At 45.8% G+C, this 16,140-nt stretch overlaps 1 protein-coding gene across 1 annotated transcript; it reads right to left on the bottom strand.

Moving 5' to 3' along the window:
- Positions 1–13,108: 13,108 nt before the first annotated feature.
- On the bottom strand, positions 13,109–15,904 carry LOC115778921 (phospholipase A2 inhibitor and Ly6/PLAUR domain-containing protein-like). The gene is made up of 5 exons (XM_030727298.1): positions 15,856–15,904; positions 15,565–15,666; positions 15,295–15,462; positions 15,041–15,172; positions 13,109–13,359 (listed from the first exon to the last, which is right to left on the bottom strand). Exons 1-5 carry the CDS (start codon positions 15,902–15,904, stop codon positions 13,109–13,111), a joined length of 702 nt encoding a protein of 233 aa, XP_030583158.1.
- Positions 15,905–16,140: the final 236 nt, after the last annotated feature.

The following is a 16,140-nucleotide window of genomic DNA, read 5'->3' as shown; positions in this document are numbered from 1 at the left end:
AAATCTCGTCCACCCCAGGGGCCCTGCCACCAAGGAGTTGTTTAACCATCTCAGTGACCTCACCCCCGGTGATGTTCAAGTCATCCCCCTAGTCCCCAGACTCTGCTTCCACTACAGAAGGCGTGTCAGTGGGATTCAGGAGGTCCTCGAAGTGTTCCTTCCACCGTCAGACTATAGCCTCAGTTGAAGTCAGCAGCACCCCACCCGCACTTTAACCCTGTGAGTGAAGCACCGTTTTCCCCTCCTGAGTCAACTGATGGTTTGCCAGTATTGCTTTGATGCTGTCCAAAAGTCTTTTTCCATAGCCTCACTGAAGTCCTTCCACACCCGAGTGTTTGCTTTGGCCACTGCCCAAGCTGTGTTCCGCTTGGCCTGCTGATACCTGTCACCTGCCTCCGGAGTCCCACAGGCTAACGAAGCCCGGTAGGACTCCTTCTTCAGCTTGATGGCTCCCTTCACCTCCGGTGACCACCATCTGGTTTGGGGGTTATCACCACGACAGACACCAACCACTCTGCAGCCACAGCTCTGAGCAGCAGCATCAACAATGGAGGTGCGGAACATGGTCCATTCAGACTCAATGTCCTCAGCCTCCCTCGGAATGCTGTCGAAGTTCTGCCAGAGGTGGGAGTTGAAGATCTCCCAGACTGGGGCTTCTGACAGGCCATCCCAGCACACCCTCACAATAAGTTTAGGTGTGCCAGGTCTGTCCAGCATCTTCCCCCGACACCTTATCCAACTCACCACCAGGTGGTGATCAGTTGACAGCTCAGCTCCTCTCTTTACCCGAGTGTCCAGAACATACGGCCGCAGATCTAGTGATACGATTATGAAATTGATCATCGACCTGTGACCTAAGGTGTCCTGGTGACATGTGCACTTATGGACATCCTTATGTTCGAACATGGTGTTCGTTATGGACAAACTGTGGTTTGCACAAAAGTCCAATAACAAGACACCATTTGGGTTCAAATCGGGCAGGCCGTTCCTCCCAATCACACCCCTCCAGGTCTCACTGTCATTGCCCACTTGAGTGTTGAAGTCTCCCAGCAACATGATGGAGTCACTGGATGGAGCACATTTGAGCACCCTGCCCAGCGACTCCAAAAAGGGTGGGTACTCTGAACTGTCATTTGGCACATAAGCGCAAACAACAGTCAGGACCCATTCCCCAGCCCAAAGGCACAGGGAAACAACCCTCCCATCCACCGGTGAAAACTCTGATGTACAGGGAGCAAACTGGGGGGGATACAAGAATACCCACCCCAGCTTGCTGCCTTTCACCGTGGGCAACTCCAGACTGGTTCCAGAGCCCAGGCCATGCGTTGAGGTGAGCCCAACTATATCTAGCTGGTGTCTCTCAACCTCACGCGCTAGCTCAGGCTCCTTCCCCACCAGAGAGGTAACATTCCATGTCCCGATAGCCAGTCTCGATAGCCGGGGATTGGTCTGCCAGGGCTTCCACCCTTGGCCACTGCCAGACACACACTGCACCCGACCCCTACGAGGCCTCCTGCGGGTGGTGGGCCTACGGGAGGGCGGGTCCATGTAACCTCTTCGGGCTGCGCCCAGCCGAGCACCATGAGCTAATGCCCGGCCACCAGATGCTCTCCTTCGCGCTCCCTCCCCAGGCCTGGCTCCAGGGTGGGGCCCCGGTAACCCTATCCCGGGCAGGGTAAACTGTTCCCTCGTTGTTGTAGACATAGGGGTCTTCTAAACCGCTCTTTGTCTTGACCCTCACCCAGGACCAATTTGCCATGGGATACCCTACCATGGGGACATGGCATGCCTCATGTTGAGTTGTTCCAGTATAATGTATTATTTTTCTTGTGTTGCTGGCCTCTGCCCAGCTTCTTTCTTTGATTTGTTATTATTTTTGGAGGAGACTCCAGCAATAAAGTTGTTGACAGTTTGTATTCTGTTTTCACGTCCTTCACTGAGGTCCTAACCATACCTGTGACATAGCGGAGTTATGACACCTTCGTTGTTGGCCTCCAGCCATGCCACCTAGGGTCTCTACTGCTGGCCACCAGGCTGGCCGCCAGAGTAGTGCTGTCTGTGCCACTGGCTAACTGGCCAGCCCCCGATCTGTTTTTCCAGCTCTTCTGGTCCCCAAGGCCTGGTCATCTCCCAGAACTGCTTTGTCGTTACTGTTGGCCCTGCAATTTGGCTGATCTTGAGAGTTTTTTGTTTGAACTCAGTGTTATTCATTTCCCGTCTTATTTTGAAAGTTCCTTGTCTCATGTGCTTTGGCACACATTCCACTTCCCCATTTTTTCATATGTAATTGGTTTTAGCTGTGCTCCTACCTGTTTACCTGTTCCCTCATTATCCCATGTGTGTATTATTGTCTTAGTCTTCCCTTGTGCTTTGTCATGTTCTCCCTATTGGTTGTATGTTTCTTTGTTCTGTGGAGATTCTTGTTTTGTGGATTATTCAGCTTCTCAGAGTATTTTTGTATTTTGTGAACAAATGAATATGAATAATGAATTTTTAAAAATGAATATTATGAATAAGCAGCTTTATGTTTATGCCTGCCTTTTGAGATCTGCATTTGGGTCCACACTCTGCCACACAATCCAAGTGTGGTGAATTCACAGTTATTAGGGGTGTTTAAACAGTTTTTGCTTTGTGGCAAACTTTCCTAAATTTATATTATTGTTGCAGTACAGCCATGCATTGGTTCTCATGATGTCACTGTAATTAAAATCTTGGTGGTAGTCTTGATTATACACTAATATGTAATGTACAAGCAATTATATAGCACTATTATAGTCTTACAGACCACTCAAAACACTTTAGAAGTTATAAAAGAAGAAACAAATAGTGAGGATTTTTATAAAAGTACTAAAGACCAGAGAACTAGATTTTTTTTTTTAATTGAAATCTGATCACCGGAAATACAGATTAGATTAGAGGAATAAAGTTTTAAAAAGTTAAAATACTTTAACACGTCATTCTTCCTTTTCAGGTATTCACTTTTGTATTTCCATGAGAGCAATTTTAAAACCCTGAAAAAAGATGCTAAATTTCTTAATAAAGAAACATGGTTGAATATTATAAATTAAATTTTATTGAAGAAACCATATATCATGTGTACTGTAAAGCATGCAGAAAAACCCTTGATTGTATTAATATAATCATAAAGTGTAAAGTGTAGATTTGGGGATACTAGACTATGTCATCTTAAATTATGCTCTGTAATTTTGTAAGAGATGCAAGTGGGTCATAAAGAAAAATCAAGAAAATAAGTGACATTCACATTAATATTGATACATAAGACAAAAATATTTTCTTAAGTCCTTTGTTGTCTCTGATACAAGTTATCTACAGAACATGGGATTTTTGCAAAGGGAAACAAAAGCCTATCATAATGTCTGCTGAAAAGTTTATTAGTCACATCCTTTGGAGTTTGAGTGTGAATACTGTCATTGGTTTTAGAAATCCTGTCATGGTATGAAATTTGGTGTTCGTAGAAATGCAAATCTGACAAGTATAAATAAAATAAAAATCCCCAGATGACTAGAGGTCCACTTGAAAAATGAAGACAATTTCTAACATGTTTTGCAATTAATATGTGGATAGTCATTTCTATTCTTACTACTGGATACTATTACATTCTTTCAAAAAAAGTTGCATAAGATGTTTTATCAAAAGATAGTTACATATGGATAAAAAACCTTAAATAATATTAGACACTATGAACCCCTTGGAAGGGGGTAATGATTTGTTTTCTCCCCCCTGAGCTTTACAGGTTCTTGTTCTAACATCTGGATTTCACAGTTTTTCAATGGTCTCTTACCTTTCTATCTGAGTTCAACAATTTCTAAAAAAGTCTAAAGAGAAGGAGTCCCAAGAGAAAATGGACTGCATTCATTCTAATAGAACATGCATTATTTTTTGTTGTTGCTGATTTAGTTGTTGATGTTGTGGTTTGTCTAGCCGTTGTTGTGGTTGATGTCATAGTTGTAGTGGTTGGTACAGCTGTGGTTGTGGCTGGCACCACAGTTGTTATAGTTGGTGCTTCTGTGGTTATGGTTGATGCCACAGTTTCTGCCTGAATTTTTGTGGTTGGTGCCAAAGTTGTTGCCGTTTTAGCAGTTGTTATAGCTGTTGTTGTGTTGGGTGCAACAGTTGTGGTGGTTTGGGCAGCTGTTGTCGTGGTTGAGGTACCAGTGGTTGTGGTTGGTACAACAGTTGTGATTGTGGCATCTGTTGTTGTGGTTTTTGCCAGCTTTGTGGTTGGTGACTGACTTGGTGTGTTTGAGGACTCAGTTGTCATTGTTGGAGCAGCAGTGATTATGGTTGTGTCAGCTGTTATTATGGCTGCTGCTGCAGTTGCTTTTGGTGCCTGAATTGTGGTGGCTGGTGCCACAGTTGTTGTGGTTGGTGCCAGCAATGTGGTTGGTGACTGAGTGGTTGTGGTTGGGACCTTTCTTGTCATAGTTGGGACAGGTGTTGTTGTTGGTGGTGCTTGAGTTATGGTGGACGGGGACTTTGTTGCAGTGGTTGAGGCCTCTGTTGTTGTGATTGGTGCCTCAGCTGTGGAGGTTGTGGCAACTGTTATTGTGGTTGGTGAAGCAGTGGTTGTGGTGGGTGACTCTGTTGTGTTTAGTGTCTCAGTTGTGGTTGATGTAACAGCAGTTGTTGCAGTTAGTTCAGCAATTGTAGTCGATGTTGTAGCCATTTTGGTTGATTCCAAGGTTATGGTGGCTGGGAACACGGTTGTTGTGGTTAGGGCCTTAGTTGTTATGGTCAGGGCCTCTGTTGATGTGGTTGGAACCTTGGTTGTTGTGGTTGGGGCCTCTGTTGATGTGGTTGGGTCCTTGGTTGTTGCGGTTGGGGCCTCTTTTGTTGTGGTTGTCGCCTCTGTTATAGCGGTCAGGCCATTGGCCATTGTCTTTAGGGCCTTGGTTGTAGTAGTCGAACTCTCTATTGTAGTGAAAGAGGCTTCTGTTGTTGTGATTATGGCCTTGCTTGTTGTGGTTGAGGATTTTGTTGTCATGGTCAGGGCCTCACCTGTTGTGGTTGGGGCCTCCATTGTTGTGGTTGGGGCCTCTGTTGTAGTGGTTGGGGCCTCTGTTGGATTGGTTGAGGCTTGTGTAGTAGTGGTTGCGGCCTCTGTTGTAGTGGTTGTGGCCTCTGTTGAAATGGTTAGGGTCTCAGTTGTTGTGGTTGTGGCTTCTGTTATTGTGGTTACGATCTCTATTGTTGTGGTAGGGGCCTCGGTTGTTATGAATGGGACAGCTGTTGTAGTGGTTGGGGGCTCAGGTTTAGTTGTTGCACCCTCTTTGTAGTTATTAAGGTCTCTGTTGTTTTGGTTGGGGACAGTGTTGTAGTGGTTGGGGACTCAGTAGTAGTCATTGTGCCCTCTGATGTAGTTGTTAAGGCCTCTGTTGTTATGGTTGGGACATCTGTTGTCGTGGTTGGGGTCTTGGACGTTTTGGTTGGGGCAGCTGTTGTAGTTGTTGCGCCCTCTGTTGTGGTGGTTGCAACCGCGGTTGCTGTTGTGGTTGGGGCCTCAGTTTTCATGGTTAGGGGTTCTGGTGTTGTGCTTGGGACCTCTGATGTAGTGGATGAAGACTCAGTTGAAATTGTTCCAACCTCTTTTGTAGGGGTTGGTTCAACAGTTGTAGATGTTGTGGCCTCTGTTGTGGTTAGTTCCTCGGGCGTAGTGTTTAGGGTTTCATTTTTTGTGGTTGGAGCCTCAGTCATTGTGGTTAGGGATTCTGTTGCCGTGTTTGGGACCTCAGTTGTAGATGTTGCGCCCTCAGTTGCTGTGGTTTAGGCTTCTTTTGTTGTTGTAGGGGCCTCGGTTGTTGTGTTTGGGGCCTCTGTGGTTGTGATTTGGGAAGCTGGATTTGGGACCTCTGTTGTCATGGTTAGGGTCTTGGTTGTTCTGGCTTGGGCAGCTGTTGTAGTGGTTGGGACCTCGGTTGTAGATGTTGTGCCCTCTGTTGTAGTGGTCAAAACCTCTGTTGTTGTAGGGGCCTTGGTTGTTTTGGTTGGGGCCTCTGTGGTTGTGGTTTGGGCAGCTGGCTTTAGGACCTCTCTTGTCATGTTAGGGGCTCTATTGTTGTGGTTTGGGCAGCTGTTGCTGTGGTTGGGGACTCAGGTGTAGTTGTTGCGCCCTCCGTGTTAGTTGTTGAACACTCTGTTGTAGTGGTTAAGGCCTCAGTTGTTGTGGTTGGAGCAACAGTTTTCCTGGTTGCAGCCTCTGTTGTTGAGGTTGTGGCCTCGGTTGTACTGGTTAGGGTCTCGGATGTTAAGCTTTGGCCCTCTGTTGTGGTTGCGGCCTCTGTTGTACTTGTTGTGGCCTCTATTGTACTTGTTGTGGCCTCTGTTGTTATCGTAGGGGTCTCTGTTGTTGTGGTTTGGGCCTGGGTTGTTGAAGGGAGGGCCTCTGTGGTTGTGGTTTGGAAAACTGTTGTTGGGGCCTCTGTTGTTGAGATTATGGCCTGAGTTGTACTGGTTAGGGTCTCGGTTGTACTGGTCTGGCCTTCTGTTGTTGAGGTTGGTGCCTCAGTTGTTGTAGTTGGGGCCTCTGTGGCTGTGCTCTAGAAATCTGTTGTTGAGGCCTCTGTTGTTGAGGTTGCAGCCTGATATGTACTGGTTAGGGTCTCGGTTGTACTGGTCTGGCCTTCTGTTGTTGAGGTTGTGGCCTCGGTTGTACTGGTTGGGGTCTTGGTTGTGCTGGTTTGGCCTTCTGTTGTTGAGGTTGTGGCCTCTATTGAAGTGGGTAGGGCCTCACTCGTTGTGGTTGAGAGAAGTGTTTTTATGGTTGTAGTTGTTAAGGCCTTTGTTATTGTGGTTGGTGCCACAGTGGTTGTAGTTGTTAAGGCCTCTGTTGCCGTGGTTTGGGCCTCGGTTGTTGAAGGGAGGGCCTCTGTTGTTGTTGTCTGGAAAGCTGTTGTTGGCGCCACTGTTGTTGAGGTTGCGGCTTGAGTTGTACTGGTCAGGGTCTCAGTTGTTGTGGCTCATTGTGGTTGGGGGAAGTGTTGTTGTGGTTGTAGTTGTTAAGGCCTCTTTTGTTGTGGTTAGTGCCTCAGTAGTTGTAGTTGTTAAGGCCTCTGTGGTTGTGGTTTGGGCCCCAGTTGTTGAAGGGAGGGCCTCTGTTGTTGTGGTTTGGAAAGCTGTTGTTGGGGCCACTGTTTTTGAGGTTGCGGCCTGAGTTGTACTGGTTAGGGTCTCGGTTGTTGTGGTTTGGCCTTCTGTTGTTGTGGTTGAAGCCTCTGTTGAAGTGGCTAGGGCTTCACTCGTGGTTGGGGGAAGTGTTGTTGTGGTTGTAGTTGTTAAGGCCTCAGTCGTTGTGAGTGGGACAAGTGTTGTAATGGTTGGGGATTCACTTCTAGTGGTTGCGGCCTCTGTTGTACTTGCTGCGGCTTCTGTTGCAGTTGTTGCGGCCTCTGTTGTTGTCGTAGGGGTCTCTGTTGTTGTGGTTAGGGCCCCTGTTGTTGTAGTTGGGGCCTCTGTGGTTGTGACTTGGAAAACTGTTGTTGGGGCATCTGTTGTCGAGGTTGCGGCCTGAAATGTACTGGTTAGGGCCTCGTTTGTGCTGGTTTGGCCTTCTGTTGTTGAGGTTGCGGCCTCGATTGTACTGGTCAGAGTCTCGCTTGTTGTGGTTTGCCGTTCTGTTGTCGTGGTTGCGGCCTCTGTTGAAGTTGCTAGGGCCTCACTCGTTGTGGTTTGGGGATCTGTTGTTCTGATTGTAGTTGTTAAGGCCTCTGTTGTTGTAGTTGGGGCCTCTGTGGTTGTGGTTTGGAAAGCTGTTGTTGTGGTTTGGGCCCAGTTGTTGAAGGGAGGGCCTCTGTTGTTGTGGTTTGGAAAGCTGTTGTTGGGGCCACTGTTTTTGAGGTTGCGGCCTGAGTTGTACTGGTTAGGTTCTCGGTTGTTGTGGTTTGGCCTTCTGTTGTTGTGGTTGCAGCCACTGTTGAAGTGGCTAGGACCTCACTCGTTGTGGTTGGGGGAATTGTTCTTGTGGTTGGAGTTGTTAAGGCCTCTGTGGTTGTGGTTGGGGCCTCTGTGGTTGTAGTTGTTATGGCCTCTGTTGTTGCGGTTTGGGCCTCGGTTGTTGAAGGGAGGGCCTCTGTTGTTGTGGTTTGGAAAGCTGTTGTTGAGGCCTCTGTTGTTGAGGTTGGGGCCTCTGTGGCTGCGGTTTGGGCAGCTGGTTTGGGGACCTGTGTTGTCATGGTTAGGGGCTCGGTTGTTGTGGTTTGGGCAGCTGTTGTAGTGGTTGGGGACTCTGGTGTAGTTGTTGCACCCTCTGTTGCAGTGGCTAAGGTCTCGGTTGTTGTGGTTAGGGCAACTGTTGACATGGTTGCAGTCTGTGGTGTTGAGGTTGCGGCCTCAGTTGTACTCGCTAGGGTCTCGCTTGTTGTGGTTACGCCCTCTGTTGAAGTGGCTAGGGCCTCAATCATGGTTGGGGGAAGTGTTGTTGTGGTTGTAGTTGTTAAGGACACTGTTGTTGTGGTTAGTGCCTCAGTTGTTGTATTTGGTGCCTCTGTGGTTGTGGTTTCGAAAGCTGTTGTTGAGGCCTCTGTTGTTGACATTGCAACCTCTGTTGTACTGGTTAGGGCCTCGGTTGTACTGGTTCGGCCTTCTGTTTTTGAGGTTGCGGCCTCAGTTGTACTGGTTAGGGCCTCTTTTGTAGTGGTTTGGAAAGCTGTTGTTTGGCCCTCTGTTGTTGAGGTTGAGGCCTCGATTGTACTGGTTAGGGTTTCAGTTGTACTGGTTATGCCTTCTGTTGTACTGGTTTTGCCTTCTGTTGTTGTTGCGGCCTCTGTTGAAGTGGTTAGGGCCTCTGTTGTTGTGGTTAGGACCTCTATGGTTGTGGTTTGGAAAGGTATTGTTGGGGCCTCTGTTGTTGTGGTTGCTGCTTCTGTTTTTGTGGTCTGTGACTGAGTCCTTGCGCCCTCTGTTGTAGTGGGTAATGCCTCAGTCATTATGGATGCAGCAGCTGTTGTTGTGGTTACGGTCTCGGTTGTTGTGGATGTCACTGTTGTTGTAGTGGTTGGGGACTGTTGTACTTGTATGTATATTACAGCTTGGTCCACTCATTATGGTACCAAAGTTTTTCAGAAAAGGTAAAGAATTCATTTCTGAAGCACTTACACACAGATTGTCAGACGCACAGCCGAAAGCTGGGATATTTTGGGTACCATTGCTTACTGCAAATGAAAAAGCAAATGTGTCTTTACTACCATCTGGTATTATCAGTTACCATGTGTGGGTTTTTTGACAGTTTATGGCTCAAAGATATTTTGCTCATTCAACCATTCATACACCCACTCTCATATAGTACTTTAATTACAACAATTCTTAAAAACAATCAATGTTGTTTCCTGAAGCAAGCATATCTTTGCAATAGTGTAACCTGCATATAGTTCAGTGTATACAGTAAAAATCATGCATTTCAGACTGAAGTGGCCCATGTAATTTTATCCAATCTTTCTTATGTGTAAGTTGGATAAAATACGATTCTTTCAAATATCAGACAGTTTGGGGTCTAGTTTCTAATTTCGCGGCAATGGCTTTCTTCTCTGGATTTGCTGTCATAAATTTTATAATCTTGTATTTTTGTGTGTAAGTGCAAGTTTTGTAGCATATGTTTGACTCCTGCATTTGCCATGATTGTCTTTGATGAAATGAACTGATGTGCAACTAATCCAGACATCACACAACTCTCTAGTCCAGGGGTGTCCAAATATTTTTCAAGGAGGGCCAGATTTTACAACGTGAAAGTGCCCAAGGGCCAACATTCCCTAATGACAATTAAAAAAAAAAAAAGATGCAAATATGTTTTTAATACTTTTATTTCCATGCAGCAAACAAACATGAAGTGACCAAATGCAGAGTATAAAAGCTTTCTGAATTTCCAGCAGCAATTTAAAACATACAGAAACTGTAAAATGCTGCTGTGTAATTCTGATAACAGAGCAACAGGTAAGCTACTGATACTAATGTGAAGAGCACACACGTACACAGGCTCTGACTCCAGAGCAGTTGTAGATGTGCGTAAAATGTCACGTAGTCTTGTTTAAGTTCAGAACAGAGAAACTCTTCACACACAAACATGTGCAGCCAGACAAGCTGAACATTTTCTTTGCAAATATTCATCTCTTGAAACTTGTTCTTATCCAGCTGCCGGTGTTATGCCAAAAAGTAATTTCAGAAACAAACAAACTTTCAACAAACAAACAAATTTCAGATGCTTTTATGTGGTTTTGATGTTTAAAATCTTTACTTACATTAGTAAGCACTTCTTCACTGGAAGAAGTCACTAAATTTCTCACTAGTGGCTTTTTGGGGAAAAAAAGTCACTAGGGCTTCTGAAAAGAATCTAAGTTAGCAACACTGTGTGTCACCTATGACCCCCCACCCAAGGCACATGGCATCATATATCTATGCATGGCGTCACACAGCATGCGCTGTGATTGGTTAATCATTCAATCTTCTTCTTTTTTGAGGTTTTGAAGCAGTTTTCAGAAATCTGTTACACAACACTGCCTCTAAGGATTAAAAAGAGGAAATGCATGCTAACTTTTACTCATTGCTTGGGCCAGCGGGCTAAAAATAACTGTCAGGATGCAGGGGTTTTGTTGTGGTGGTGCTCTCTCTCTCTCTCTCTTCATTTTCCAGGGGGCAGGTGTTTTTCTACCTCCTTGAGGTGGAGCCTGAGGTCAGAGCTGGGTAATCCTGCACACCCATTTCCTGTTATGCAGCGAATAGCTCTACATTTAAGGTCCGGGTTAAACCCTTGGTCTTCGCCAGAGTGTCTTTCTACCACAGTGGTAACGACCTCCCGCCTAACCACAATGATCACAGTGTTTGTTTCTCGTCTAATATTTATGTCTTCATGTAACCCCAGGAAGCTCCAACTCGCCTCAGCCTGCATGCCCTCTTGGACCTGCTCGTGTGTCACTACATACGGACCACCCTCCACACTCACTCATTCCTGTCTGCCCCCCCCCCCCCCCCCCCCCCTCCCCTCCCACGAACCATCCAAACCCCTGCTACCCTTACGTGCCCCTCCTGCAGGATTTCACTGTTCCCAGATTCAAGTAAGACTATCTCTTTTTGTTTGGAATTTTCAGCTCACTCCCTATCTCCAAGAATCTCACAACAAACTGTCTCCTCCTCTGCCTAGAGAGAAATCCCTTTTCCCCTAGATTCTGTGTCCCGTGAAAGCAGCTGATAACCTGTCATCACACCGGATTAATCTGCAAGACCCTATTGCTAACCGTGTCATTGATTGTGTATCTAATAAATAGTTTGCAAATCACTCAAGCCGCCTTGTCCACTTCTGCTCTTGGGTCCACTTCGCAATCCTAACTGCTAGAAGTGACAGTAACACATATATGGACAAGACTCGCAGCCATGTTTGGACACCCCTGGTCTAGACACTCAAGCAATCATCAGGCTTTGTTAGTGTGTGTCGATGTGCATGAATGAGCCAGTGCGTGGAAGTGGGGGTGACGGAAACTGATGACTCATCCGACTTATGCAGTCACATTTAATAGGAAATGTATTACAAGGGGACCGGATTTCTCATTCGAGGTAGGCAAAAATCTGATTTGTATGATCTGATTTAGGTGAGCATTTTTATTGAAATAAATGTACTTTAGCAGAAACTCAACTTCTGTGAAGCCTGAATAAAACAAATACCCTAAAGAACCAGTCTGCCTTTGCCATGTTTTTTTGAGGTTACTAATAATTAGAGAGGTCACACACTTTATGTTAAACATACAAATACAAAGTAATTATACTGTAGTCACTACTACAGAGGACTTAAGAAAAAACTAAAACAGAGAAAAATACATATTCTTGGATTTATTAAATGGCTCAAACTCTTCAGCTACAAATATTTTTACCACTCTGAAAAGATAGGATCTAGGATTTGACTAAATCAGTCCTCTTTGCTAGTTTAACATTGGTTAAATGCTGTAGTTACTGTATTTAGTTACAATATAATTGTAATAAGAAAAAGTAACTTGGCTTCTTTTAAAAAACCCTAAAGCTTAATTGCTTTTTATGCACAATGTTTTCTCACAGTGTTCTATTATCAGATATTGCCATGGTCCTGGGCCAGTGGCCCAGTGTTTTTTGTTCTCTTTTGTATTGGTCCTCAGTTTGTTATTTCTAGTTCCTTGTGTTTCCATGTGTCAGGTCTGTGTTTTTGTTCCCCCGTCTGATTTCCTGTTTTATTTTTATAGTCATCTGGTCCCTGTCTGTCATGTTCAATTTTGTCTTGTCTGTGTAATTTGGTTCACCTGTGTTCCCTCCTGTTTCCACTTTCCTGATTAGCCCTCCTGTGTATTTAAGTCCTGTGTTTTCTATGCTTGTTGTTGCGTCATCATCGCTCCCAATGCTGTGTGTCTCCCTGTTCCCAGCTGTCCTCTTCTATTTAGTTCTGGCACCTGTCCAGTCGCAGTTTAGGTTTGTTGTTGTCCTTCGTTTCTGTACTCTGCCTGAGTCCTGCATTTCGGGTCTAACCTCTCCAGCCACACAGCTCAACATGACAGAATGACGCGACCATACCATGGACCCTGCGGACTCAACACCTCTCATTAAAGAGCAAGAGGAAAGAACTGCAGAGCTTAAGGACTTCGCCCTGCAGATCATTCATGCCACGGATGACCACTACAGGCTAATACAACTGGCATTTTTTTGCAGACTGATTTCCTCCTCATCATGGCTCCTCACCTATCCTGATACAACTTCCCTGCACACTCAGTCATCATGCTCCGGAAAAACCTGCAATACGAACAGTATCATATTAGTCGCCAAGCTCAGGGGAGGGATTCTGCTTCATTCCTCCAAGTCATTTCCACATCACCTCTCCTTCATCCAGTCATCTCTCCACTGCTTCCACCATCATCTCCTTTACTTACCTGCTCGTCAATGTCCTCGCCGCCGTGGAGCGGCCCATCCACATCCTCGCCGCCGTGGAGCGGCCCATCCACATCCTCGCCACCGTGGAGTGGCCCGGCCACACCTTCGGCCCCGCAGAGCAGCCCGGCCACATCCACATACTTGCCGCCGCGGACTGACCCAGCCAAGCTTTTGGCCGTAATGTGGGCTGAAGAAGAGGAACCAGCTGCTGCCATTCCTAGGGCTTCCACTTCTCAGAGGAAGCGGCACACCCGGTGTTGGCACTCCTCTCCACCTTCAGAGACAGCTGTTCCTCAGGCCTCTGAGTTTTTGGATTTTGAGCCACCACCTCTGTCTTCAGCCACTGCAGCAGCCTCCAAGCCACAGTCCACGCCAGCTGCCCCCAAGCAACCACAGTCAGGGTCACAGTTGGCTGCTCCAGCATACATCCAGACTCAGTCAGCTGTAGCTTCAACCTCCCCGCAGCCGCTGTCTCAATCCACAGTGTCAGCTACAGCAGCCTCCCCCCCAGCAGTCAGTGCCCCAGTGTCAGCCGTAGCAGTCTCCATGCCTCTGTCTCAACCTCAGTCAGCTGTAGCGGTTTCCCTTCAGTCAGATTCCTGACCAGTCGTGTCAGTTTACCTTTGCTCAGAACCCCAGTCACCGCCTCAGTCAGCTGCAGCAGGTTTCCTTCAGTCAGCTCCAGCAGCTCCTCAGTCAGCTCCCTCCGTGTCGGTTACCCCGCAGTCTCAATCAGAATCCCAGTCACGATTATCAGTCTTCTCACCCCTGCCTATATCCACGCCATCACTACCACACACACCCAAGCAATCCCCAAAGCAGCCACAGCTGTCCAGAGAGACAGCTGTGTGCCCTGCACCGCAACCCAAGCCTGCGCATCTGGGGCCTCGCATTGAAGGTCCCACTCAGTCCGAGCCGTCAAGGGGACCTGCTCAGTCCAAGCCACCAGGGGGTCCCTCTCAGTCCAAGCCGCCAGGGGGTCCCACTCAGTCCGAGTCGCCAGGGGGTCCCGCTCAGTCCGAGCCACCAGGGATCAAGAATTGGATGTCAACCAGGTCCCATGTGGGTCCTCATCGCCACCGCCACTGGAAGCAAGGTCGGCCTCCTGCCTCATCTTGCTGCCGCCGCTGGGAGAGCGGTTGGCCTCCTGTCTCATCTCGCCGCCACCGCTGGTTCACCTGTATTCCCTCCTGTTTCCACTCATTAGCTCTCCTGTGTATATAAGTCCTGTGTTTTCTATGCCTGTTGTCGCGTTGTCACCAATGCTGTGTGTCTCCCTGTTCCCAGCTGTCCTCCTCTGTTTAATTCAATTCAATTCAATTCAATTTTATTTATATAGCGCCAAATCACAACATACTGTCGCCTCAAGGCGCTTTGTATTGTGGGTAAAGACCCTACAATAATACAGAGAAAACCCAACAGTCAAAACGACCCCCTATGAGCAGCACTTGGCTACAGTGGAAAGGAAAAACTCCCTTTTAACAGGAAGAAACCTCCAGCAGAACCAGGCTCAGGGAGGGGCAGTCATCTGCCGCGACCGGTTGGGCTGAAGGGAGAGAAAGACATGCTGTGGAAAAGAGAGCCAGAGATTAATATTTAGTACTGGCACCCGTCCAGTCCCAGTTTAGGTTCATTGTTGTCCTTCGTTTCTGTACTCAAATAAACCACTTTAAGTTCAACCTCTGCCTAAGTCCTGCATATCGGGGCTAACCTCTCCAGCCACACAACTCGACATGACAGGTGTACTACCTTACATTTTATTTAGGGTTTCTAACTCATTATTCAATCAAAAGAAAATCAAAAAGCTACCTTGTAGATAATCTGATTTTATATGATGGACATTTATCACCCTTTTCAGTTATTGTGCATCATTGTTGTTGGTTTCTAAATGGTCAGAGAAGTGCTCTGTAACTAATTTACTCCACAGATGGTGCTCACATCTCTAATAACATCATTAAAATCTTTAAGGTTAATTTATGAATTAATGTCAGAAATACTGGTTAAAAGAAATACTTAAAAACAAATTTTCTGCCACTGAGATCTTTGAGATTTGAATTATATGATTAAAGTTTCAAAAATAGTTTTAGTCTGAAATAGTTTTAGGTAGAAAAAAAACAAATGATTAAGGATGAGCTTTGATAAAATATACAACATAAAGACTCACTTGTTGATTGAAAGCAGCGGTTCTCCACTCCTTCACATTGTAATGTAGAGGTGCACTGTGACGTTGAGGGGTCACAAACATTACACAGTAGACCGTTACCTGACTGAGGAGCAGGGTCTAAAACAGAAAGGAGCATTATTTCATTTTAGAACAAAGAATATTTCAGGAAACAGAATATTTTTTTCTTTTCCCTTTCTGTTATCCTATCTCCAGTAAGCAACTTATTGATTTGTACTTACCAGGCAGAGTTTCTGTGTTACAGTTATCTGTGTTGCAGCACATGGCAGATGCAAGAGCACTTTGGACACCCAGGTCAACTGAAAATATCTGAGTCCCATTAAATGGACACAGGGAAGAAGATGCACATGCCTGGTAGATTTGCCTTGCCCAAGTTCCCAATGAATAAGCTGCAAATTCAAAGTGCAGTTTGTTGTTGATGGAAAAGACACCTAACTTCACAGTATTTGTAATTTAGTGAAAGTTATCAGAAGACATGACGAAAAGACTACCTAGAATGGTGGTCATAACACACATCGTCTCTGGGGAACAGTTATTTGGTGCTGTGCTTGAACACATTTGATCTGTGCAGGTTTGACACTGAAGAGCTCCAGCTGTACTCAGGAGAAACAGTGAAGTGATGATCACATTTTAAAAATATAAATGACATGATGTGCTTTGAATGTTTGTATAAGCAGTAAAATTCTGAACATCTAGCATAAGACAAATTCAGTGGATTCAATATCACTATACTCATTTGAATAAAAAACTCAAACTAGACTTTCTAGAATTAGTGGAGTTACCTGTGCTGGACACTGCCCAGAGGAGAATCAGAGGCAAGATTGGCTTCATGGTGGTGAACTGGTCAGTACTGCAGACTAGTTTCCCTGGATTGCGATACTAAACATCAGGTGCTTCACTACACTTTATATACTGAACAGGTGACCTTAAGATTGGGTGTGTTTGCATTTTAACAGCATGATGATTCAGACAGTCAGCTCCTCTTTTGCATTACCACACCCCCTTTTCAATTGTTGACTAAAAAATACACACAAAAACTTTTTAATTTCTGAAATATAAATGAAAAA

Source organism: Archocentrus centrarchus, chromosome 4 (assembly GCF_007364275.1).
Source record: "Archocentrus centrarchus isolate MPI-CPG fArcCen1 chromosome 4, fArcCen1, whole genome shotgun sequence".
Lineage (NCBI taxonomy): Eukaryota > Metazoa > Chordata > Actinopteri > Cichliformes > Cichlidae > Archocentrus > Archocentrus centrarchus.
This window is presented reverse-complemented; position numbering and strand designations above follow the sequence as displayed.